The sequence below is a fragment of the Myotis nattereri genome (genome assembly GCF_964212035.1).
Source record: "Myotis nattereri genome assembly, chromosome: 18".
NCBI classification, from domain to species: Eukaryota; Metazoa; Chordata; class Mammalia; order Chiroptera; family Vespertilionidae; genus Myotis; species Myotis nattereri.
Genome location: NC_138093.1, coordinates 5,042,971 through 5,068,311, shown reverse-complemented (window position 1 = coordinate 5,068,311; position 25,341 = coordinate 5,042,971). Strand labels below are relative to the sequence as shown.

General features: G+C 44.5%; 2 protein-coding genes across 3 annotated transcripts in view; one reads left to right on the top strand and one right to left on the bottom strand.

Annotated features, from left to right (window-relative positions):
* Window positions 1-957: 957 nt before the first annotated feature.
* Window positions 958-6,892, top strand: HENMT1 (HEN methyltransferase 1; the record flags this gene model as incomplete). 2 transcript variants are annotated; one of them, XM_081113313.1, is made up of 7 exons in its annotated part: window positions 958-1,043; window positions 2,070-2,195; window positions 2,607-2,719; window positions 3,576-3,710; window positions 4,023-4,202; window positions 4,795-4,972; window positions 5,964-6,892. In XM_081113313.1, the coding sequence occupies 7 exons, from the start codon at window positions 1,020-1,022 to the stop codon at window positions 6,366-6,368; spliced, it is 1,161 nt and encodes a 386-aa protein (XP_080969439.1). In that variant the 3' UTR covers window positions 6,369-6,892. The 2 variants fall into 2 exon arrangements, with proteins under 2 accessions (XP_080969439.1, XP_080969438.1); XM_081113312.1 differs by lacking the exon at window positions 958-1,043 and having other exon boundaries at window positions 2,031-2,195.
* A 4,843-nt stretch (window positions 6,893-11,735) lies between these two features.
* Window positions 11,736-25,341, bottom strand: part of EEIG2 (EEIG family member 2) — a 32,529-nt gene continuing 18,923 nt past the window's right edge. The window contains exons 3-11 of the mRNA XM_081112008.1: window positions 24,242-24,271; window positions 21,285-21,401; window positions 20,923-20,969; window positions 16,589-16,692; window positions 16,096-16,191; window positions 15,386-15,575; window positions 15,168-15,295; window positions 14,132-14,201; window positions 11,736-13,857 (exon numbers count right to left, since the gene is read on the bottom strand). Coding sequence (XP_080968134.1) covers window positions 13,815-13,857; window positions 14,132-14,201; window positions 15,168-15,295; window positions 15,386-15,575; window positions 16,096-16,191; window positions 16,589-16,692; window positions 20,923-20,969; window positions 21,285-21,401; window positions 24,242-24,271 — 825 coding nt within the window. The 3' untranslated portion in view covers window positions 11,736-13,814. The remainder of the gene's footprint in view (window positions 13,858-14,131; window positions 14,202-15,167; window positions 15,296-15,385; window positions 15,576-16,095; window positions 16,192-16,588; window positions 16,693-20,922; window positions 20,970-21,284; window positions 21,402-24,241; window positions 24,272-25,341) is intronic.

Here is a 25,341-nt window from a genome sequence, read left to right as displayed (position 1 = left end):
GATCAGTGCCTGGGCCGTGGTCATGATGATTTCAATATCTGGGTGGTTCTTAATGGATGTGCAATCAGGGTTTTGAGCCCGGTGACAAACTGGACCAGTGTGAGCCAGATGCAACCCACCTTTTTAGGATCCATCAGCAGGATTCACCAAGTTAGCCTGAAAACACAAAAGGCCAAGGACCGCCTGAGAGGCTCAAGTACAGCAAGAAATAGGGGAAAAAGCAGAAAGAAAGAAAAAAAAAAACCAAGACCATTTTTTAAATGTTTTCATTTCCTTAAAACTCTCCTCCATGGAAATCACACCTGTAGCAAGGATGGCTGTCAAACCCCGCTCATTGGGCCAGACATCCTCCTGGTGTTAGCAGAAACCTGGCCCCGCTGTAGCACACCACCTCCACCTGTGAGTCAGCCCATCGGCCACCTGCCTACAATTTAGCCCACGTTGTAGCTGAGAGAGACAGGCGTGCAATCAGAACCAGAATTTAACTTCAAGTTCATGGTGAATTACTGGATAGATGTTGGAGCATCCATAGCTTATTACATGGGACACTTTTCTCCCCCTGGAAGTTTCATTTGGACTGTGTGTGAAAGGGTTCTTGCAAGCGATTTGAATGAGACTGGGGGCTTTAATGAAATGTCAGACTGCTCGGATTGTTTAGTTTGTATCAAAGTAAAAGAACAGTCAAAGGAAAGAATGGTACCTTAGTGGTACCCTGGGCTGCATTTAGCTGGGTTTGGCATATTACTCAGGTTTCTGAGCTGCTGGCTGTTGTCTGAAATAAAACGTACTGAATAAATTGTGTGGATTAAATGGTAACACGGAAAGAGAACGGAGAAAGACCACTTTCTCCCTTTCCTACTGATCTAGGCAGCTATTTCACCCCACTTCTTTATATAACTGATTTATTTTATCACTTCCCGTCCCCTATAACTGATAATTTTTAATTTACAGCCCAGTTGTTGCTGATTCCTGGAAGGATACATCTACATTTTTGTTTCAAGGAAACTTGGAGACACAAAATGGAACAGAGCAACAACAAAGAGGTAACTGCTGCCTTCCCTAACCTGCTTTTATGACTCTCAAGAGTTATTCTGGCAACGTTAGGTATATTGCGTTAATAAAATATTACGATTTCGCTTTAAAAACGTTTTTAAAAAAATAGGCTATAAGAAAGTTGCATGTTTGGCTTGTATTTTATTTCTCTTGGACAGAAGTGCCTTTTGGACTGCATTTCTTTATAACGCTGGTAGTATTTAGGAGCAGGCATAGCTGTTAAGGCTTAATCATAATTCCTTTTTCCTGACGGGTCCTGTTAAAGAAACGTTCTGGCACCATTATTAGGACTATTGCAGCAAGCGCATTGCAGTGAGGGGAGAGACTGGGCTCAACTCCATATACAACACAGACTAATGGACTTATAGCCTCTGAGCAGAGTGAGAGGCAGGGGTCAGTGGATGGAAAAGAGAGGAGACATCAAGAGTTTGGGATTCTTGTTAAATGATTTACAGATTTAAGATTCTGGCTGAGGGCAGGCCACAGTGATCAGATATCCAGGATGGGAAATGGAGAACTTAATCAGAGACTGAGTTTGATCACATAATAAGGGTAGAGGATGCTTAGGAATCTTGCTAACACTGGCTCGACAGGGTTTAGGTCCGGGTCCGGGTCTAGTCAGAAGAGGAGCCTGACTTCAGGTTGGTCAGCGAGAGACTGTCAACCATGAACAGTTTCCAGCCTCCTGCCTGCCTGGACTCCAGGCGTTGGAAGTTCACGAAAGATCCCTTGTGGCCAGGAGGCTTATAACTGTTTTATCAAATGCATTCATAAGCAATTTTCCATTCAGCTGACTCTGAGCAATAGAAAGTATAAAGCCAGGTTCTTAATAAGGGAGGAGACTTAGATGGACTGTGGAGGAAATGCAAGACCACCTAATGGCTGTAGTGAAAACAGAGATGGTTGACGGGCCATTCGGTTCTGCCAATTAATTGGGGGAAATAAAGCTGCTTTTTTCTTACCGAATCCCCGAAGGCATGTGTGACTTACAACACTTTTTGTTTGTAAACTTTCAGGGCCACGGTGTGGTGGGTGGTCATTTTGATCTTCCCGTCAAGAAGGTGATTAATTTTTCCCCTCCGCTATACAGACAGCGTTACAGCTTCGTTAACGACCTAGTGAATCAGCACAAACCCAAGAAGGTAGGTCTTGGTTTCCAAACATTTCATTAAAACTCTCTTATAAGGTGTTTTGTTAAATGCAGGAGCCTTGGTTAGTAAGTAAGCAGAGACTGTTCGGAAATACTCTCACAAGGAGGGGAAGGGTTAGAGAGGGAAAACTAAGCTTGGAGGAGCTGGAGGAGCGAAGTGGGATGAACGAGCGCTTGGTTAACATGTGAGGTTAAACAGGACTCATTTCCCCCGCCCCCCAGGCTTATCCTGTCTCGAGATTAATTTCCTCTCATGTACTTCTTTTCTGCCAAAGAGATCCTTCCATACGATGTTTTATTATGGTTTCACTTCCGATGCCCACTCCCTGTAAAGAAGGTCTTTGGTCATCCTTGACTTCTCTGGCTATAAACGTCTTTGAAATGACACTGGTCTCATCTGCAGGTGGCAGACTTGGGGTGTGGCAATGCTTCCCTCATACAGATGATTAAATCGCACAGTTGCCTGGAACTGATTGTTGGAGTAGATATCAATAAAGACAAAATAGGATCGCAAAGGTAATGCCTAGTTTCTGGAGGAGTTGTGCATTGATCTAAAACCAGTGGCACTATTACATATGCTTAGAGGAAGGCTCGATTTTATGCAAAATTTACACTATGCTACATGTTAAAATGCGTTGTACATTGTACACCGAGAGAGCCTCAGGCTCTCTGAATAATGACTGTGCCCTCACGCTAATGAGCTGTGTACGCTGTGAATACCTGTTTCCTACCAATGTAGAAAGTAGAGTCTCAATTAAGTAATTATAATCGTCAGCGCATTGCAGACTCAGTTTTCAAAGGGCAAGAATCTAATTAGGTTGATGCTGGACGCCATGGTAACGGCAGAGCCCCAGGCCGCCAGCCATCTCTAGTTTGAAGCCGAGCAGCTCTCCAATATCCTGGATATATTGGATTTCCACGGATTGTTTCAAAAGGGTGTTTCTTATAAAGGTCAAGAAGCTGAAAATCACTGATCCAAAGTGAGCCGGGAGACCAAAAATATTAAAAATGGGAGCAATGTCAAATATTCAGTACCTTGTTCTGATTGGCCAGTTACTCCCTCCATGAAAGGAAGTTACTCTCATGTCTGTAGTTGGGATAACTCTAAACCAGCTGTGGGCAAACTACGGCCCGCGGGCCGGATCCGGGCCATTTGAAATGAATAAAACTATTGAAAAAAAAGACCGTACCCTTTTATGTAATGATGTTTACTTTGAATTTATATTAGTTCACACAAATACTCCATGCTTTTGTTCCGGCCCTCCGGTCCAGTTTAAGAGCCCATTGTGGCCCGCGAGTCAAAAAGTTTGCCCACCCCTGGTCCAAGCAGTTGTGCTCAAGTGTGCTGACTTCTGCAATCACGCTTTTGCAGGTGTAGACTGTCTCCATTCTCGGGGGAGTACCTAAGCCCCCGGGACCTGAATCTGTCGATCATCTTGTACCACGGCTCTGCTGTGGAGAGAGATTCTCGTTTGCTTGGATTTGACTTAGTCACGTGTATCGAGTTGTAAGTATTAAACGCATTCCTTCTGTATCATTAGAAAAATGTCACTGGGTTAGTCTTCGTAAACTTTGTTCCCTAAATGTAATCTGGATTTTTATTTGTAAAGAAAATTGCTTGTCGGTTGGGACTGGCCTGTTACCACCCCGTCTCATCCGGGGTGGGCGAAGGGAAGGACGAGGCCCTTTCAGGTCACTGTTACATCCTCCAAGGGGACACACATCAACGTAGAGACAGACCTTGTTTTGCGAAGTCAGTTAGGGAAATCGTGCAAGTGAAGCTCGATCTGACTCGATCTGTCCCCGCTGACCCTTTCAGAATAGAACATTTGGATTCTGAGGACCTGGCCAGGTTTCCCGAAGTCGTGTTTGGGTACCTGTCTCCGGCCATGGTTGTCATCAGCACGCCCAACTCGGACTTCAACCCCCTGTTCCCGGCAGTGACCTTGAGAGATTCAGATCACAAATTTGAGTGGAACAGGAAGCAGTTTCAGACCTGGTGAGTGCAAAGGTGTCTTGGTTTCTCGGGACCCCCACGGGCGTTAAAAATCCTGGGGAGCAAACCTTGACGGATACCTGACTGACGTGGTTTGCTTCCGCAGAGCACATGAGCCCAGCCAGTGGGAAGTTCGTTCTCTCTCTCACGTCTCAGGTGGGTGTGGGAAAGGTGTGTGCCCTCCAAGTGTGAGGCGTCAGGAAACGGGATCGAGGGAAGGCGTGGCACTGAGAGTGATGCCCTGGCCCAGGGGCATCTCCCAGGGGCTCCACTGGTTCTTGGCACAATTCCACACCCAAATAGGAGTTGGGATTATAGCCCTTGTGGTGTCCTTGTCCATTCCTCCGCTCTGTCCCACAACATTCCTTATCTCCGTGTTCCTGTGGTTCATTACCCTCGCGGTCACTGCCTGAATGCCCCTCAGAGACGTAAGCAGACCCCACGCTGTGGCACAGTGTGAGGTGTAAGAACCTGCAGCTCAGCGGTCTTTTGGTTCCTTGCATTGTTCGCATTCTGTTCTACCGGGAATTGCTGTCTATGTAACAGTAGTTCCGAGTTTAGAAAAAAACCATCTCTCTCCTTGTTTTGATTCCAGGGCCTTAGGGGTGGCAGGCTTCTACAATTACTCCGTGGAGTTTACTGGCGTGGGGGAGCCACCGGAAGGAGCTGGGCATGTTGGCTACTGTACCCAGATAGGGGTCTTCCGGAAAGTCGGAGCGCCGGCCACGGAATCGTGCGTGGCAGAGCAGTGTGGTCAGCACGTTTATAAGATTGTGAGTGTTCTTTTTTAAATTTATTTTTTATTGATTTCAGAGAGGCAGGGAAGGGAGAGAGAGAGAGATAGAAACATCAATGATGAGAGAGAATCACTGAGTGGCTGTCTCCTGCACATTCCCCACTGGGGACCAAGCCTGCAACCCAGGCATGTGCTCTGACCGGGAATCGAACCATGACCTCCTGGTTCATAGGTCCATGCTCAATCATTGAGCCACGCCGGCCGTGTAGATTGTGAGTGTTCTTTGTGGGGCAGCTGTCGGGACAAGAACTGCATGTACCTCGATGGTGAACAGTTCCCTATCAAGAGTGCCCGCAGCAGAGAGGAGTGGTGGCCTGATTCTGAGGGTGACCCTGGGAGAAGCCTACATCCCCACCGTGGTCAGAGCTTTGAGATGAGTGGTGTTTTGAGCTGTTGGGCCAGCGGCCTCCCTGTGGAATGCGTCAGGGTTCTTGGCAGGAAGAGGACAGCCAGCAGGCATTTCACCGCTGGGCTCAGAAACTGATTTGGAACTGAGCCTCCAAGTGCCTCAGGCCCTTTGGTTTCGGAGGTATGGGGAAGAACAAACACATCTCCCTCTTTAATTAGCAACACTTTTCCTTTTTGACCCCATGTGTCAGTATTTACAGTTAGTAGGGTTTGACATTTGCACATACTATACAGTTATTCTTCTTCTTTTTTTTTTCATTCTTGCCCAAGGCTATTTTCCCATTGATTTTTTAGGGAGAGGGAAAGACAGAGAGAAACATCGATCGGTTGCCTCCTGCACAAGCCCCGGCCAGGGCTCGGGCCAGGGAGGAGCCTACAACCGGGGTATGTGTCCTTGAGTGGAATCGAACCCGGGACCCTTCGGTCCACAGGCTGATGTTCTATCCACTGAGCCAAACCGGCTAGGGCCATAGAGTTAGTTCCTCATGTGGTAGGAAGTTACTACTCATGGTCTGGAACGTTTTCCTATATCCTAATTGGTTTTTTCCTCCCGGCTTCAGGTTTATTCCGTTTCATATCCGAGTTTACAGCAAAAGGAAGTCCGCAAACTCGCATTAGCAAATGAGGTGTCTCGGCAAGTCCAAAGCATGAGGCAGAGGTACGTCTCCAGCCTGAGGATCCCACAGCGCGGCGACGGGAACGGCCACCAGGTCAGCGGCACCGGGTTCGTCACCTTCTCTGGACCAGTCTTCACAGAACTTGAGAAACGCAAAATCGAGAAGTCTCCCGAACCGTTCCGCTTTGGGAATAAGCTGTACGTCCCGCTGGAAAGGCTGCTCGCTTATCCCAAGGTGAACCGCCTGTGTGACAGCGTGGACACGATGCGAGCGCTCATCGCCGACACGGTGAGGCTGAGCAGGGACGGGTCCGCCGTGAAGGTCGACCTGCGCGATGCGAGTCCGTGAGCCGCCTGTCCTGAGAGTCGGGGTCTCAGCCAAGGGAGAGCTCGCCCAGGACGCTCTCCTGTAGCCATTATTCAAGTAACTTAGTTTTGAGATTACTTGACACGTTGTTGTTGGTTTTTTTTTTAAGACGCTTGTTTTGTTTGGGAGTGTTTGTAGAGAGTTCCTGATATGCTTGGTTTTTGTTGCTGTTGGCATTAAAGAATGTTAAAGAAAATTGAGCGTTTACAACTTTTTCCCAGGGGGTAAGGGTAGCTTTAAAGTCTCTCTAGGATTCGCTACTTCCTTGGGGCTAAATTCTGATCTCTCATACTTAGCCTAAAACAGTGGTTCTCAACCTTCCTAACGCCGCGACCCTTTAATACAGTTCCTCATGTTGTGGTGACCCCCAACCATAAAATTATTTTCGTTGCTACTTCATAACTGTAATTTTGCTACTGTTATGAATCGTCATGTAAATATCTGATATGCAGGATGTATTTTCATTGTTACTAATTGAACTTAATTAAAGCATAGTGATTCATCACAAAAACAATATGTAATTATATATGTGTTTTCCGATGGTCTTAGGCGACCCCTGTGAAAGGGTTGTTCGACCCCCAAAGGGGTCTCGACCCACAGGTTGGCGACCCACAGGTTGAGAACCGCTGGCCTAAAACATCATACAACACAGGAGTGCAGGTGACAGGAGGAAAGGGGAGCTTCGTGACGTGAACACTGTCCGTGGGTTTCGAACGCCCTCTTCGGCAGCTTGCTGGCTGGAACTGGAGTGGAGATAGTCATGGAGGAGAGAGAAGCACTGCTTCATGTAATGGGGGCAAAGAGTGGTTTCAATGCTACGGCTAACATGGTTTATCTCGGATATGTGCATGCCTTTGGGGACATCCTCAAATAGGGGACACATATTGCTGAGATCCACCAAGCTGGTAGAATGGCGAAGCCATAAGTGTATACAATGGGAATTTCACTTGGCAAGTCCTCTTCAAAGCTAGTGGCACGCCAGTTATGCACTTACCTTGAAAATGAGCTCAGTGCCCTGCCTAATAGTATACTCTGCCTGCATGGCTACATTCATCTCTCCCCTCTCCATCCCATCTGTCCGCTGGGAGCCTGGCTCTGATCAGTTCATCGTCTTTCCCAGAAACACTGCATTGCTCCCGACTCCCGCACCTCAGCCTGGACTCGGCTTCATTGCTTTCCCCGAATAGACGGACTTTCCACTGCTGTGTCTCTGTCCAGCCTTGTCCCTCCGTCTCTGCATTTATACTGATCACCCAGGCCTTTCCAGTAGGAATCCTCATGAAAGTGAATTGACAGAATCTGTCATCAATCCCATACTAAAGGGAGACACTTTTACCCTATTTAAGCAAAGTATGAAAAATGACTTCAAAGTATTTCAAATTCCTTAAAATTAGCCCTGACCGATTTGGCTCAGTGGATAGAGCGTCGGACTGCGGACTGAAGGGTCCCAGGTTCGATTCTGGCCAAGGGCATGTACCTTGGTTGCAGGCACATCCCCAGTAGGGGGTGTTCAGGAGGCAGCTGATCGATGTTTCTCTCCCATCGATGTTTCTAACTATCCCTCTCCCTTCCTCTCTAAAAAATCAATAAAATATGTATTTTAAAAATTACTTAAAATTAGTGCTGAAAAGATTTTCCTTTGGCCCAGCTGGTGCTGGCTCAGTGGTTGAGCATCAACCCATGAACCAGGAGGTCACAGTTTGATTCCTGGTCAGGGTTGCAGGCTTGATCCTCAGCGGGGGTGTGGGGGAGGCATCAGATCAGTGATTCTCATCATTGATGCTTCTGTCTCTCCCTTCCTCTCTCTCTCTCTCTCTCTCTCTCTCTCTCTCTCTCAGGTTGATGGAAATGTATTTTTAAAAAAACCAACTTCCTTTGATCATAACATGGAATATGGGGAAAGAAGGGCAGGCACAGGATCACGTGGGAGAGGTATGCTTAAACGGAGTCACTGAAGCTCAATACCAGAAGGTGGCACACTTTCCCACTTAAAGTAAATGCATTCTTTTGCTTTGAGGACTCCTGATACAAGATGCAAAACAACAACAAAACAAAAACAAAACAAAAAAACACCCCAAAACTTAGTCTGTCAATTTCCTATGGAGGCTTAAAGCTTTTGCCACACAGGAAAGCGCTGCTGAAATGATTTAAAGATCTAGTAGTGAAGTCACTTTCTTCAGAGAAATGGTTCAGGAGACAGCTCGACCTGCCGGAGTTGTAACTGCATAGGAATGGGGTCTGAGCTAACTCCAACAGGAAGGTCTGGCATTTCCTTAGAGCCTGGGTCATCTGGAATAGAGATCCCAACTCAGGGAATGTCTAAATTAAGGCCTTTTCTCTTCTGCATCTTGTGTAATGTGGGATGGACTGACTCCACCAGAGATTTCCTATCATGCACATGGAAAGATTTCATTTCCATATACTAGTATGTGCTGCTACCAGGTGTACGATGCACAGAGAGGAAGAGGTAACTTAAGGGGAAAGGGGAGAGAATGGGGGAGGAAGAGAGAGAAAGGCACTAAGTGCTGAGTCATAATAAGAAAGCTGGGCCTGGGAGCTCATCAATGTTTCTCTCTCTCTCCCTCTCCCTTCCTTTGTCTCTAAAATCAATACAAATTTTAAAAAGAAAAAGAAAGACAATAGGTTCTGAAGGGCGTTTGGATCCAGAGGCAGGTCTCTTGTTGCAGGCTCATGGCTGGGGCTGCAGGAGCTGCCTCGGGATTCGAAGTGTCTTTTGAAGGGAAACCCCCAGGGAAAAGTTATACACTGGTCCTTTCACGTCTGTTTTTTGACCTTGGCAAGTGACAGAATCTTTAACTGAAAATTTAAACTTTAAGATATGATTTTTATTGAACTTGTATAGGATTCACCTTTACATTATTACAAATACTTTACAATAAAAAATTAGTTTTTGTAAAAAAAAAAAAAAGGGGCGGGGGACATTTCCTGGATTTATAGTTGTGCAGTTAAAACAAAGAAATGTATAAAAATGAAGGTCATTCTCCAAGTATTAGAACACAATACTAATGGAATCACTTCAATTAACATTTTTGCATAAACATTGACATGACTACTTACACTGTATCAGCTTCCACAAGAACAAATGCACAAAACGAAGGTAAATCCCCGACATAAGATGTATTTTTTAAAAAAAATCAAACTGAATGCACCCAAAATGTCTTCCTGTGATGGGATTTGGTCAATGACTATCATGAAGAGATGGACATACACATTTGTAGATGCAGAGATGTAGCCTGCGTAAATTATGAAACCTGCCAGCTGTGCGGAGGAGGAGCTAGAAACCACCTACACAGCCGTTTAAAATACCGTGGGGCCTTGACTTACGAGTGTCCCGACTCACGAGTTTTTTGAGATACCATTTTTTGCATTGAGTTGATAGAGTAATTTGAGTTAACGAGCTCCTTAACGAGCTCGGTCTCGTAAGTCAAGGCCCCACTGTACAGTGTAGACAGGGTAGGGCAAAAGTAGGCTTACAATTGTAAGTACTCTAAACACAGTTTCTTCTTGTATTATTATTATTTTTTTTTTTACAATTTAAAACCTTTTATTGAATGGGAGAGTGGGAGGAATTAGAATACCTATTATTTGTTAATTATTGTATTTTCCATATGAACTGTAAACCTACTTTTGCCCCACCCTGCATATTATCTTATGAAAAGTCATAAGAATAATAAGGCCTTATTTCCAGAGCAGTCTTAAAACAGGGTTCATACAGGCATATTTCATCCTTTATGTTTTTGGATTTCATGTTCTTCAACATCTCAACTCTTACAATTATGCACAGTACCTAAGCCAACATATAACGAGTGACATGACGCAGTTCCAGCTACAGTACCTGATTATAGTCACACGACGTACCATCTAGGAGAACTGACCAAGTACAGTTTCTGAACTGCCCCAGTTAAAGACCTGCCAAAATAAAATCAACCCCATCCCGTGAGCCCAGTCTCTTGGGAGCGTTATTATGTGTCCTGGAAGCCTAACTCTTCAGAGTAGTTCTTCAGTGAAGCGTTGAACAATACTGTCAGCCTGAGCTTGCAAAGTGGTCGTGAGCGTGGAATTCTTAAAGTCTAAAATTATGTCTGGATGTTTTCCAGGTATTGAATCTCATTGCTACCTGAATATGTTTTGACTGGAGGCCAGTAGATACTTAAAGAATCTTGGTCAAGACTTTGTCAGATTATAAAAACTAATCATGTTCGGTGCTTGTATAGAGAGCCTTCAACGCCACCGCACAGGGTGAGCGGATGGCTCCGGGCCTTCTCCGTCCTTGGCTGCCCTTCATCCTCTCTGGTCTCCGTCACCAGCACAAGTCACCGGAAGTGGGCTCCTGACCTGCTTCTTCTGTAATTCCCCCAAACAAGGTATTTAAGACTCTTATCAGAAATATGTCACTTTAAAATACCATTCATTTTTTTCTCTAGCACTGGGTTAGGAAATGTTACAGTTGTACAAATTCTCCAAGACTACAGGACTTGAAATTTGAGTCTAATATTTAGAAGTCAATGTATTAAGATCTACTTTTTCAAATTCGATTTTCTAAACTCAAAACAAAACCAAAAGTAGACTTAATATTGAATAAGCAGATTTACAGGCTTGAAGGAAGAAGAACTTGGAAGTAGGGCAGACACGTAGGCAAACTCTAACATATTTTTCGGGACTGTAATGAAATGTGGTTGTCGCAAAGTGTGCTGATGGGGCACAAAACAGAATCAAACGGACGCAGACTTCACGGACGACGAAGGACACTGCCATCTCTCTTCTTCCTATGTTTCTGTGTATTAAGATGTTTGTTATGTTGACTCATACAGAAATCAAGATGTTATCTGGTGGCTGCTAAATTTACATAGGCATGATTTTTATGGTCTTCAAAATTCACATTTTGTTTTTAGAAAAGAATTCTGTGTCATTTTCAAATACCGAGAGCCCATCTCGCATAAAGGTCTTGGACAAGGCAGCCAAGGATGAGTAACAGGACTGGTGTCCGAATCACAGCACCTTCGACACAGCTGGAGGATGTCCTCACGGGACCTGGCCTACGGTCTAGTTGTTAGCATTTCACAACTGCAAAGCCATTTGCAGAAGCGCCAACCAAAAATATAGCTTAGGAATAATATTTTGAAAATAGAAAAATAGGTTTTTAAAATGTCACAATAAATATCTCTCTAAACAATATCTTCATATCTCTATTGAAAACTTTTGATTCTTTTCTGTAATATACAACAAGGGGATCATTCATTTGTTTAGTCATAGACAAGTCTTTACCACTTGAGGTAACATTTTCCTTGGCTGCACTTAAATCTTCAGGTCATTTTTTTTTTCTTTCTTCAAATCTTAGAAAGTTTAATGACTCAGAAAAAAACCCTATCTGGGTGTCATTGCTTTAAAATCTCAGAATCTATTTGTAAAAGTAGTTTTGGATTCGTTTGGAATACCCAGTCCTTGAAATATTAAAAACCACACAAAAGCCCTAACATGAACTATTTAAAGTTCTCCAACCTCTCAATTTGAATATTAAAATAATATTTTCTTAAAAATACCCCCCCTCTATTTTGCCAACATGAAAATACACAGACCAAAGGAATTCTAACATATGTTACTTGGACATGGTTTTGAAAGTAAAGAGTGGGAATTTCTAGTTGTATAGAATCTACGTTTTTTTCAACTGGATGATTCCAAGAAAATTAAGATCTAGTCCTGGCTGGTTTGGGCCAGTGGATAGAGCATCAGCCCGAAGGGTCCCAGGTTCGATTCCCGTCAAGGGCGCGTATCTCAGTTGCAGGCTCAATCCCCTGGTCTGGGTGTGTGCAGGAGGCAACCAATCGATGTTTCTCTCACATCAATGTTTCTTTGTCTCTCCCCTTCCTTCCACTCTCTCTAAAAATCAATGGAAAAATATCCTAGGGTGAGGATGAGAAAATTAAGGTCTTTCCACACAGACACTGTCACATAAAACCAGAAAAAACTCTCCAGGTCCATGCTGTTAACCTGGATCCAGATCAGATATTCTTATTTTATTTGTATTTTTTTAAATTTAAAGGGCTGGAGGGGACCCGCGGGTCTCAAACCACCCTCGCAAGCAGGAGTGGTTGGCAAGTGATTCAAAGGAACTGCTGAGCTAAGCCAGCTCCAGATAGTCTTACTTTATTTTTTAAAAATATAGTTTTATTGATTTCAGAGAGGAAGGGAGTGGGGGAGAGAAACATCAATGATGAGAATCATCGATCAGCTCCTCCCGGGATCGAGCCCGCAACCTGGGCATGTGCCCGAAGGGGCAATTGAACCGTGACCTCCTGGTTCAAAGGTTGACGCTCAACCACTGAGCCATGCCGGCTGGGCCAGTTATTCTTACTTTAAATGCTCTGTTTGATGTATGTTCTAGTCTAATCTTGCCTCAAAACAACCAATTTCTGATACAGTGAGAAGAAAGCACAGTATCTGGTGGGGGGAGGGCTGAGATAGAAGACCACGGGTCCATGTCAACAGCTGTCCCCTGTCTTGCCCACTCCCTCCCTGGAATAATTTTCAATTTCAGAGATGTGGGAACTTACAGAGGAAGGCTGCTCTGTTTCTCATCGTATCACAACTTTCCTCCAGATGCTCTAAACTCTGACTCCTGAAACCAACAGCCACTGTTCAGTGCGTAAAACAGCTTGTCTGTCAGGGTGCGCACAGGCACGCAGCCTAACATGGAACACGAAGCTTCCCTTGGGTCTGGCACAGTGCTAGGCGTTCTGCAGCATCTAATACTAACAAGGAACAACACACACTGCCTAGTAACGGCATTACACCCATTCACGTAGCTCAGACGCAAATACACTTGTTACTCGACTTATGACTGATACGTTTACATTAAGCATTTTACTGTAAGGTTCCAATTGTAGTATAACTTTTCCCCAAAGCATGAACACCCACCCTTTTTTATACCAATTGTATCAAAACGAGTTAAACTTAGTACAATACTCTAGGTAGTATAATATGTGCAAGATTCCCTTAGCAGGAATTGTAACTATTTTGACAGAATTTATAGGGTCTTTATCGTCATGTATTGTCTCTCAAACATAAAATTAATTAGAATCTGTTGTGCACCTCGGTCGCAGGTTTTATGCTTCAACACTAACTAGACCCAGGTGTACAGTGCTGTTTCCCCACCAGGGGGCTTTGAAAGAAAAACCAGTCTTTGCATGATCTCGGGCAGTGACCACGGAAGCGTGGACTTCCACACACACGGACACGCGGGCCCCGACACTACCGTCCGATGGTCCCTGTGTGTGTGCTGGCTTTCCTTGGGGCACATGGACACGCCTCCTTTTTCAAACAGCTTCACCTTCTCCCAAGAAAGCGCCTGACAGCCCAGCTGCCCGCATCTCACACCCACAGGGAAGCTGCCACTCGCCAGCTGAGCGTCTAGCGTTTGATCACGACTTGTTCGTAGGCTCCGGACACCACTCTAAACAGTAGGGAAAAAAAGGTCAAAACTCTGAGCGGCAGTGTTTGGAATCATTCCAGTTAACCTTGGCTCTGAAGGGAGAGTGGTGGTTAGGCATTTTCCACTTGATCTGATTTCCACAGGGTGTAAAGGCACCACCGATAGAAAACACTTGAACATTCACTGTTTGTAATGAAGACGGGGAGGGGCCCAGCGTCCGATCCTCTCACGCTAACTGCTTAGATTAGCGTCCCTTAGCCTGCGTAACCTTCAGCTGCCCTGGGTGGCTCCTTACCTGCTGGGAGGACGGTGGCTGCCGAAGGTTGTCCTCCCTCCAGGACCCACGAACAGCCGCAGTCCTTCCTCTGCAGGGACAGCAGCGTTGTGGGCAGTTAGGATTGTCCAGTAACATTCACGTTGCCATAAACCCAAACTTTACATTTCCGTTTTATTAAATAAATTAAAAACTTTAAAAAGCTATAGACATATTTTAAAACAGACCCTTGAAGACCTATCCCAATAGTTATTTCTCCTCAACTTTCCTAAAGCTATTTTCCTTAAAACTGAATAAAGAAGACAGCTCGTCCTACGAACTTCCACGAGAGGCTTAATGATTTCTCTTCACAACCAGTCATACAAGGAAACCACGCCTGCGCTAAACTGCTCTCTACTCACACCAGCAGGAATAATTCCACCTTTCAAGCTGGTGGCTTGTACATTACCAGTTTCAGTGGAAATGCTGAGGGAGCAAAGGATTCTGTTATTCACTATCATTTCAAGTTTACCACCCAACCTTCCACATTGCAATAGTGCCTTGAAGCACTATGTCCAGTTATGACAAAGCAGATGTAAATATCCATCACAAGGTATATAAACATGGTAGACATTGATGCATAATTAAAAAATACAGTAAGAGCTTTCTTTAAAATTGAGCTTTTAAAAGTTCGTTCTTGCCCGGCCAGTGTGGTTGAGCCTTGACCTATGAACCAGGAGGTCATGGTTCTATTACTGGTCAGGGCATATGCCCGCGTTGCGGGCTTGATCCCCAGGGGTGGGTGTGCAGGAGGCAGCTGATCAATGATTCTCTCTCATCATTGATGTTTCTATTTCTCTCTCCCTTCCTCTCTGAAATCAATAAAAATATTTTTAAAAAATTTTTAAAAAGCTTGTTTACCAAATTTAATGTCTATTCTTAGAAACAAATGAGCTACAAGGTTATCTTCAGATTTCTATGGGCATAAAGTACATTTCACCAATGTGCACAGACGGTTGACTGGGCTACGCCGGCCGGGCTGGCACACAGCCACAGGCACCCGACGGCCGCCACACACCTTCCGCGCTGGAGTCCAGGCTGAAGTCTTGGCTTTGTAGTATTTTCTCCACAATGTCATCGGCGTCCACTCTGGTGTCATCAACTCGCTTCAGCTGAAATTCTACAGAATCTTGTTTCACTGGGCACCTTTGGAAAGAATGTTTAAAAATGCCCTGCTTTATATAGTGTTGTAAACCCCCCACCCCCCGGCTCCATGGAGCTGAGCCCGAAGGGTACCTGCTGAGTGTCTCCGAAGCCAAGTCTTCTCTATCAGCTGCATCAAGATTTGGCTCAGCTACTTTCTGCTCAATTTCATCACATGGCTCTAGAATACTTTCCACGCCCGTCGATGTGCTTCCCACAGAGGTGTTTCTCCTGTGGCAGAGCTCAGAGAGACTGGATGACCGGGAGTGGCACGAGCTGTACCCTGTGGTCAGAGAAGCTTGCTCAGGATATGACGCCCACACCAGACACTGTGCGACCAACCCTCTCCTCCTGCACCGCAGCCACTTCTGGTACCTTTATAGCAGGGTGGGGAACATCTGGCCCGCGGGCCATATAAGGTTCGAGAAAGCATTTGGTCTGGCCCTGCCAAGGCATCAGGGGTGAGTTAATTAAATGTCTGACCAAATGCAGGAGGCTAATTTTTCAGTTGATAATTCTGGATGGTCCAAGAATGATATAAATATGTGGCTCAGTGGGTGAGCATCAACCTATGAACCAAGAATAGGGCTCGATCACCAGTGGGGAGCGTGCAGGAGGCAGCCAATCAGTGATTCTCTCTCACCATTGCTGTCTCTATCTCTCTCTCCCTTTGTCTTCCTCTCTGAAATCAGTAATAATATATTTTAAAAAGTTAAGTATCCAAGTGGCCCTTGGCAGGAGAAAGGTTCCCGACTCCTGCTTTAGAGCAATAAAGGCCTGAGGAACTTCACGTCCAGCTCTACCTGATACTTTTGACTGCTGGCTCGCATGGCTCGATGTTCTCGAATGTCCACAGGCTCCAAGCACATCTGGAACAGAGGCGCTCTTTGCTGAGAGATCTGCAATATGTCATAACACCATGTTCCTGTCACTGCTCACAAGTCAACGGTCAACTGCATTCTAATCTGCCGGTTTTATAAACTGCCAAGTTCATGATCAAGAAAAGCAAACTGCAGAGTGAAAGATTCCTTGAAATCAGTGCAATGTAAACAACCCTATTGCAAGAAAATGAAACGTAATACCTTAGTTGACTAAAGAACTATGGTATTTTTTTTTTTGTAAAACTATGGTATTTTTCATAAGACTTAACAGAACTCTACCTTAAATAAAACTTTCAGTTTTTATTGTTTAGTATTTCCCATAAAGTGGGCCAAGTCACATACCCACAGACTTGTCAATGTGGGAGGGATTATGCAAATCTCACCAACTAAAACCCAGGGAAGGGCACAGCCGTACCTGCGATTCCAAGGTGGACTTTGAGAGTTTCTCCTCCTTTTCTATCTTCCTCCAGAGATTCGGATTCACCGGCGATCGGTATGGACATGGACGTAGAAGGAGGCCTGAAAATAAGCATTGCTAAGGATCAGAACTTGGTTTACAGTGAGAGACTGGTTGTGTGGTCAGTAACCAGCCTCAGGCAGGTGCCTGTAATATTACTTCTTTGAGGGTAAAAATAATAAAAATCACCAGTAATGTCTGAGCATCCTCAAGACCTGAATAAAATTCATGGGGGGAGGGAGAGGTTCTTCTGCACAACAAAAACGTGAGACCAGTCCGGCCATGTGGCTCAGTGGTTGAGTGTCGACCTATGAACCAGGAGGTCACAGTTTGATTCCCGGACAGGGCCCATGCCTGGGTTGCAGGCTCCTTCCCCAGGAAGGGGTGTGTAGGAGGCAGCTGATCAATGATTTTCTCTCATCATTGACGTTTCTATCTCTCCCTCTCCCTTCCTCTCTGAAATCAGTAAAGATATATTAAAAAATCAACAACAGTGAGACCAGAAAGGGAGTCCAGAAAAGAGAAGGGCTCTGTCTGTGCATCCCCAGCACTATTTTTTTAAAAACTATATTTAATGATTTCAGAGAGGAAGGGAGATGGAGAGAGGGATAGAAACATCAATGATGAGAAAAAATCATTGATCAGCTGCCTCCTGCACGCCCCACACTGGGGATCAAGCCCACAACCAGGGCAAGTGCCCTGACCGGAATCTAACTGTGACCTCCTGGTTCATAGGTGGATGCTCAACCACTGAGCCACGCCGGCCAGGCCCCAGCACTACTGAGTGGAAGGTGCTACATCTGTCAAATGCAATCGCAGGTGAGGCAGGAAAGCATCTGGGAGATGATTGGAGGGGATACCTCTGCCTCCTGCCTTTTGCCTCTGCTCTCTTGTTGGCTCCACTAACTTTTTTTTTTAAATATGGTTTTTATTGATTTTTTAGAGAGGAAGGGAGAAGGAGAGAGAGATAGAAACATCAATGTGAGAGAAATATTGATCGGCTGCCTCCTGCACACCCCGCACTGGGGATCAAGCCTGCAACCTGGGCATGTGCTCTGATCTGGATCGAACCAGCGACCTCTTGGTGCATGGGTCGATGCACAACCACTGAACAACACCGGCCGGGCCAAGAGCTGTATTTTTAATACAGTAAGGCGTCACTTAACATTGTTGATAGTTTCTGTGACTTTAAGGGAAACAAGACCAATTTTGCCATAGGCCAATTGATATAAACAAGAGTTAAGTTCCTACAGTATTATCTCACAGATGTTGTAACAAAACAATGTTATTTGAGGACCTGCTGTAATGTAAAATAGCTGGTGAAAAAAATCTGCATTCAATTTTCTGTAAGAAAAACTGATGTAAAAGAAATACCCTTCTGCCCTGGCTGCCTTGGCTCAGAGCATCAGCCTTTAGACTGAAGGTTCGATCCCGGTCAAGGACACATGCCCGGGATGCAGGCTCATCGTCAGTAGGGGCTGTGCAGGAGACAGCCGCTCTATGATTCTCTCTCATCATTGATGTTTCTCTCTCTCTTTCTCGGAAATCAATAAATAAAAGAACTACCCTTCCAAAGAATGGAGTCTACAGTCATGAATCATTGATGGTGACTCAGGCCTTACGTCTACATGCTTATCTTTCTCATGCCAGTTCCTTTGGTTTTCCTTTCTCAGACGGCCTGATTACAGTGTCTCCAGTCCTCCACCTCGCAGACCTGCTCCCCAACCCTGCGGCACTCCAAACCCGAGGCCTCTTCTCCCCTCTCTACCAGCCTCCCTCGGGCTCCACTCTTTCCTGCCCTGCGTGGGGCCTGACTTCAGAGCCACAGGCTTTCAGCAATACCTTCAGTTTGGCACCCCTCCATCTGCAGTCTTAACAAACTAAAGAACCCAACCTGATAATTTCAGCCACTGCACCAGCCGCTCTAATACTGGGGCCACGAAGCATTAGGGAGGGAACTCATCTGCACGGGGATTGGTATTAAGGCAACGAAGAATCTAAAATCTTAGCTGGGCCTTGGCGGCGCCCTAGACGACTCAGTCATGTTGGATAACTAATCCCCGATGCCTGTCATGCTCCAGCTTCTACTCTATTACCCTCTGTTCTGAAATGTTTTGTATCTCTTACCAGAAACTTTAAAAAAATATATATTTTATTGATTTTTTACAGAGAGGAGGGGAGAGAGATAGAGAATTAGAAACATAGATGAGAGAGAAACATTGATCAGCTGCCTCCTGCACACTCCCTACTGGGGATGTGCCCGCAACCAAGGTACTTGTCCTTGATCGGAATCGAACCTGGGATCCTTCAGTCCGCAGGCTGACGCTCTATCCACTGAGCCAAACCGGTTAGGGCTTATTAGAAACTTTTAATATGACTCAATCACAGAACAAAAGAGATGGGCTTGTTTTTGTTGTTGTTGTTGTTAGTTCTCACCAGAGGATATTTTTCCATTGATTTTTGTTTTTAGAGAGAGTGGAAGGGAGAGGGAGAGACAGAGAGAGAAACATCGGTGTGAGAGAGACACATCAATTGGCTGCCTCTGCATGCACCCAGCCCAGGGCCAGGGGTGGAGCCTGCAACTGAGGTATATACCCTTGCCCGGAATTGAACCTGACCCTCAGTCCACAAGCCAACACTCTATCCACTGAGCCAATCTGGCTACAGCAAGGGCTTGTTTTGTTTTAGTTTCATAGTAATGTTAAAAGCATGTAAAAAATGACCTCTAAAATGACAATTTCACATATTGGAAGAAAAGAGAAAACAAATATTTTTACATATCTTGTGATAATGCCTGTTTATTCTAATAAATTATATAAGTCTCTATAAGTATCAACTCGAGATTGCCAGAATTATATTTGTGGAGATAATACAAGACATAAGGTGATCTATTTTTTAGCTTTTCAGTATGAGTTTCACAAGCAGGGAGAGGAAATGGCAGAAAAAGGGCCAGTAAGACTATTCGTAAAAAGTTCATAAGAAGAAATGATTAATTCATTTTCTTCTACTAAGTTTTGCTGCCACTTTTTTGACCCAACAAACCAAATATAGTACAGTGAAAATGGTTTAGTCCCAAGAGAACAGGAAATCAAGATAAAAGCCAGGAAATTATGGTCTGAGAGAAGACAGCACAGGAAGGCTAAGTGAGAAGAAAATGCAGAGTTTTAATCAATACTTGGTTTGTGTGAAAGTATGTTTTCGTCCTTACAGAACAGTTTGTAAGGAGAAAGCTATATAGATGCTGCTATTAAAAACATGAATGATGCATAGGGTAGTAATTAATGTTTACTTTTCTAAATACATTTCTCTCAGACATTTAAATAACGATTAATGAACTTTCAGGTTTAATTATTAAGTGTCTTCACATCACTGACAGGCAATCCCCACTTTCTCCCAGCTGGTTCACTCGCCCTCGCCTTTTACACATCTTGTCCTCTTTCCCCAAACCCCCTGCTCTGTGTTTCATATCCTTGCTCTCCAGTGATCTCCTGACTTCCTAGCTCACTAAGAAACCAGGAGCAGTTAAAAAAAGTATACATGTATATATATTGAGTTCAGAGAGGAAGGGAGAGGGAGTGAGAGAAACATCAATGAGAGAATCACCGATTGGCTGCCTCCTGCACACCCCACAGTGGGGATCGAGCCCGCAACCCAGGCATGTGCCCTGATGGGAATCGAACCAGGGAAACCAGGAGCAGTTGGAAAATAACTCCGACATGCTTCCACTTCTCCAATATCTGCCCCTGCACCATGTTTTCTGCCTCCCGTTTCACCTTTACCCGGGAGGACAGCCCTGCCCACTCCATGTAAAAGGGAAACCCCTCCTGCCGGGGTCCTCCTACCTGCTCTGGTTTCTCCAAGCACTCACTGCCGTCTTTACATCATGTATGCACTTGTTAGTTTGTTGTTTGTGTCAGAAGACAAGCTCCGAGGTGTCAGGGACCTGGGCTATTTTTGCCTGCTCCTTGTCATGTCTAGAACAGGGCCTACTACATGGTAAGGCACTTGCTAGGTATTTGCTGAAGACATGAATGAGTCCCCAGAGGCCTCATTTATGTAATTTCACCCCAAACCTGAAGATGACAAGAGCTGAAACAATTCAGGGTGTGGCGAGCTGGTTGGGTAACAGGTAATAGTAACTTCTATGAGGGTCAGGTCAGCCACCAGGAGAGAAACTAGCCCTTCACTGGGATTAGCCTATAAGCACTCTGAAACATGAATGGAAAACTTGAAACAAATAAATGACTGTGATACTTTCAGAGAAATAACGCATTTACTGAGCACCGACTTACGTTTTAAAACATGGGTCACCAGACATCAGCTGCATACTGATGAAAACCTACACGTAAGCAAGAGAGAGACTGTGGTTATAACAGGTCTCCTCCTCCGAGGAGCCGCGTTCTGCGAAGGCACGCACCGGCCATAGTGGCCGCCCGTGCTCGCCACTCAAGGAGGACTGACCAGAACGATGGCCAGGTTGGATTACATCCCGCATTACAGTGCCGCTTTCTCTGGAGGGCTGCTGAGTATTTCGGGGGTGTGCTCAGCTTGCGATCTCAGTACTGAGCCCCTCCTTGCCCTTGCCAGTATGTCCCCTCTTAGTTAAAGCCGGAGAACCTCCTGTGCTGACATGTAAATCCTGACCCGGGCTTACTTTAAGGATGGAGTTATCCTGTCTTGTATTTTTGGTATTGTAGCCTTCCAGTAAACAGCGACGAGTGGTATTTCCTGATCCAGCAAACTCCGCCAGGTTTAGATCTGCAAAGCCCAGCTATGAAAAGAAAAAAAGTATATTAACAGAATATCTGCTAGGCTTCTATCACGTTCTCCTTAAAATAAACATCCAACCCTTGCTCTAGACAAGTTATTTCAAACTTCAGTCATTTGCAGTTTTTGCCGTCTTATCAATACCTGTTCTATTATTTGCCTAATTTGTCTTTACTTTTTTATTTTTATAATATATTTTATTGATATTTTACAGAGAGGAAGGGAGAGGGATAGAGGGTTAGAAACATCGATGAGAGAGAAACATAGACCAGCTGCCTCCTGCACACCCCTTACTGGGGATGTGCCCGCAACCAAGGTACATGCCTTTGACCGGAATCGAACCTGGGACCCTTCAGTCCATAGGCCGACACTCTATCCACTGAGCCAATCCGGTTTGGCAGCCTAATTTGTCTTTAAATTGGCTCACTTTTGGTAAAAAATTTATTACCTACTGTTCTCTTATCTTTTTTTTTTTTTTAAGACTTGTTATTGATTTCCAGAGAGAGAGGGAGAGGGAGAGAGCGCAAGTGGAGAAATATCGATGTGAAAGTGAAACATAGATTGGCTGCCTCTTGCACGCCCCTCTACCAGGGATTGAGCCTGCAACCAGGCATGTGCCCTGACCCCTGACATGGAATGGAACCAGCAACCTTTTGATGCTTAACCAACTGAGCCACACCAGCCAGGGCTGTCCTCTTATCTTAAGCAATGCAATCTCTGAAATCACGGATTTGATCTGCTAAATATATCTGATCTGCTAAATATAAACTATGTAACTGTTGAAGTAAAAATAAAGGATGCATACTAAGCAACTAGAATTACTGTGAGGAGCAGGAGTACTTGCACTAAGGGAAATGCTGGCAGGCCCAACATCATCTGCATATACATTCACACACTGACCAGACTTCCTCCTCCCTGTTCCCATTCGGGCTCAGCTCCCAGTTAACGCCTGGGGGCTGCAGGCAGTTGCAGGTTATTACAGTCACACTTGCCATGCAGGAACTAGAATGATGTGTGTGTCACACGCCCCCTCTCCTCCAGCCCCTTCCATAACCTTGCCTTGCTGATCACTCTTAAGCTGAATCTTTCTTTAAAAACCCTACTTCCTCCCTTCCCCAAAGCTGAGCCCCACACCAATGCTTGAAGCTGCTTCCAGAAGTGCAGCTCAAACCTGTTCCTCCTCCTTATCGCTACCCAGGCTTGTTCCCCATTTTCTGCAGCTACCAGAGTGCCCTCTAGTCTTTCCTCTGATGTGCTCAACCCTATTTTTTGTTTCCAAGTGGTACAAGTCAACCCCATTATATTGTGTGTTTTTTTAATTAAAAATTTTTTAATTAATTTTTGAGAGAGGAAAAATACTGATTTGTTGTTCTACTTATTGATGCATTCATTGGTTGATTCATTTTTTATTTTTAAATTTTTTTAATTGATTTCAGAAAGGAAGGGAGCGGGAGGGAGAGACAGAAACATCATTGAGGAGAGAGAAGCCACATCCAAGGGAACACCTGGGGCCCCCTATGGCTATCTGATCACACATCACCCATACGCCCTATTTCAGACCTTATCTTTTCTCTTTAAACCTCCAACGCCTCCTTCACATTTATACTCCGTGCTAATGCCTTTCTTCTTACTTCACTCAGAAGAGAAGAGCAATCAAAAGAGCACTTGACTTGCCCTAGCCAGTTTTGCTCAGGGAAAGAGCATTGGCCTGCAGACTGAAGGGTCCCAGGTTCCATTCCTGTCAAGGGCACATGCTCAGGTTGTGGGCTCAATCCCAGTAGGGGGCGCGCAGGAGGCAGCCAATCAATGATTCTCATCATTGATGTTTCTCTCTCTCTCTCTTTCTCTCCCTTCCTCTCTGAAATCAATAAAAATGTATTAAAAAAAGGAGCACTTAAATTTCATCAGCTCTTATCTCCAGCCACATCCACTCACCTGCCTACATCTGTGCCTGCATGTCTGCCTTCCCACTTATGGGATGGGAGCTGGCTGTGCACAGACTCAAGTTCATGGCTCCAGGAACTCGGCCCTGTCTTGCACTCTGCCTTTTCTACGGGGTCATTACCACCAGCACACAAACATGCTGGATCTTCTCCGCCTTAATGAACAAAAGTAACCCAACCCTCACCCTGAGTCTCTGTCTATTGAACTGTTTTTCTGCTCCCCTTTTATTACAAAGCTTCTTGAAAACGTCCATGTTGACTGTCTCTGGCCCCTCAGTCCTTGGCCATCTGTAGGCGAGGAGTTTTTCCATTATTTATAGCAAAGAGCATCCTACCTGACATTGCAACCAACTAGTTTTAGGGAGTTAGGCAGATGTGATGGCTGGGACTAGTGCCTGGTTCTTGGCTCAGACGACTGACTGATGGAGATACCATCACAGAGACTGGAAGTAAAAGAGGAGTATCGCTACCCAGGGTTTCTGGCACCAGTTCCTTCTATTCAGCAAAAAGGCGAACACATTCTTCAGTAATCCCATACAGGTAATAAAAGAATAAAGGACAGTAGAGATCATATCTATAGAGAGGGGAAGAGGACACAGAGGAGGGGTCCTACTCTACTGGGGGGAGGTGGGCCTGGGAATACTTCCTGGGGAAAGTAATTACTTAATGCAAACCAGAGATCATCTTCTAGTCTGGAAATGACATTGAAACTTAAGAAGAACATCCCATAATCAGCATTTAGAAAGAATGTGCCTATAATGTATTGTTGAAGCCAACTGTCCAATCTCCAAGTTGCTTCATTTAAAAACAGCCCATTTGAATGGCAATTAGAAGAGCACTCTATTTAATTTTTAAGTTTATAAATTACACACTCCAAAAGAGTTAAAGACCATTCACTCACCTTTGCATAAGCTTTTCCACCTTTTAATTCCTGCCAAACATAGAAAACACGATTAAGTATTATATGATTAAAGATTTAAAATAAAATATGTCAAATAATTTTGAAGTAGACATTTATATACTGGCAAATATCCATATGTAATCTATAATAATAAAAGCATATGCTAATTAGACTGGATGTCCTTCCAGACGACCTTCCATACAAAGCCCAGGTCCCAGGTGCCTGCTGGCGGCCAGAGGGAAGCCAGTGCCGATAGCCAGGGGAAGGAAGGCCTACTCTTGCACAAATTTCATGCATCCGGCCTCTAGTCTATATATAAAAGGCTAAGTGACTGATCATGCCGACCGGCCGGTACATATGACGTGCACTGGCAATTTAAAAACAAACATTGACTCGCTCATGCACAATACATATAAAGCTCTCACTGGCGCCAAATGCACACATGTGTTTCCATCTGTCATTGTCAATCATGAATTTGGTTGTTTTTGTTGACATTTAACATGAACCACATCTCAATTTATTCATCGACCATCTGACCAATTGGTACATATGACACACACTAGCAATTTAAAAATAAAGTTGACTTGTGCATGTGTGATACATATAATGCTATCATTGGCATCAATTGCACACATGTTTTACTTTTATAATACTATATTATATATATGTTTTACTTTTATAATACTATATTATATATACTATTTTGACATGTAATCTTTTTGCAGTAACATAATTATCGCACGAATCTTTCTTCTAATTTCCTTTCAATGTGCACAAATCCGTGCACCGGGCCACTAGTAGATAGTATAATTCTGATGATCTTTTTTTTTAAAATATATATTTTATTGATTTTTTTACAGAGAGGAAGGGAGAGGGATAGAGAGTTAGAAACATTGATAAGAGAGAAACATCAATCAGCTGCCTCCTGCACACTCCACAGTGGGGATGTGCCCGCAACCAAGGTACATGCCCTTGACTGGAATCGAACCTGGGACCCTTCAGTCCACAGGCTGATGCTCTATCCATTGAGCCAAACCAGTTAGGGCATAATTCTGATGATCTTAAATCTAACTATTTAGATGCTCCTCTCCAGAATTTTT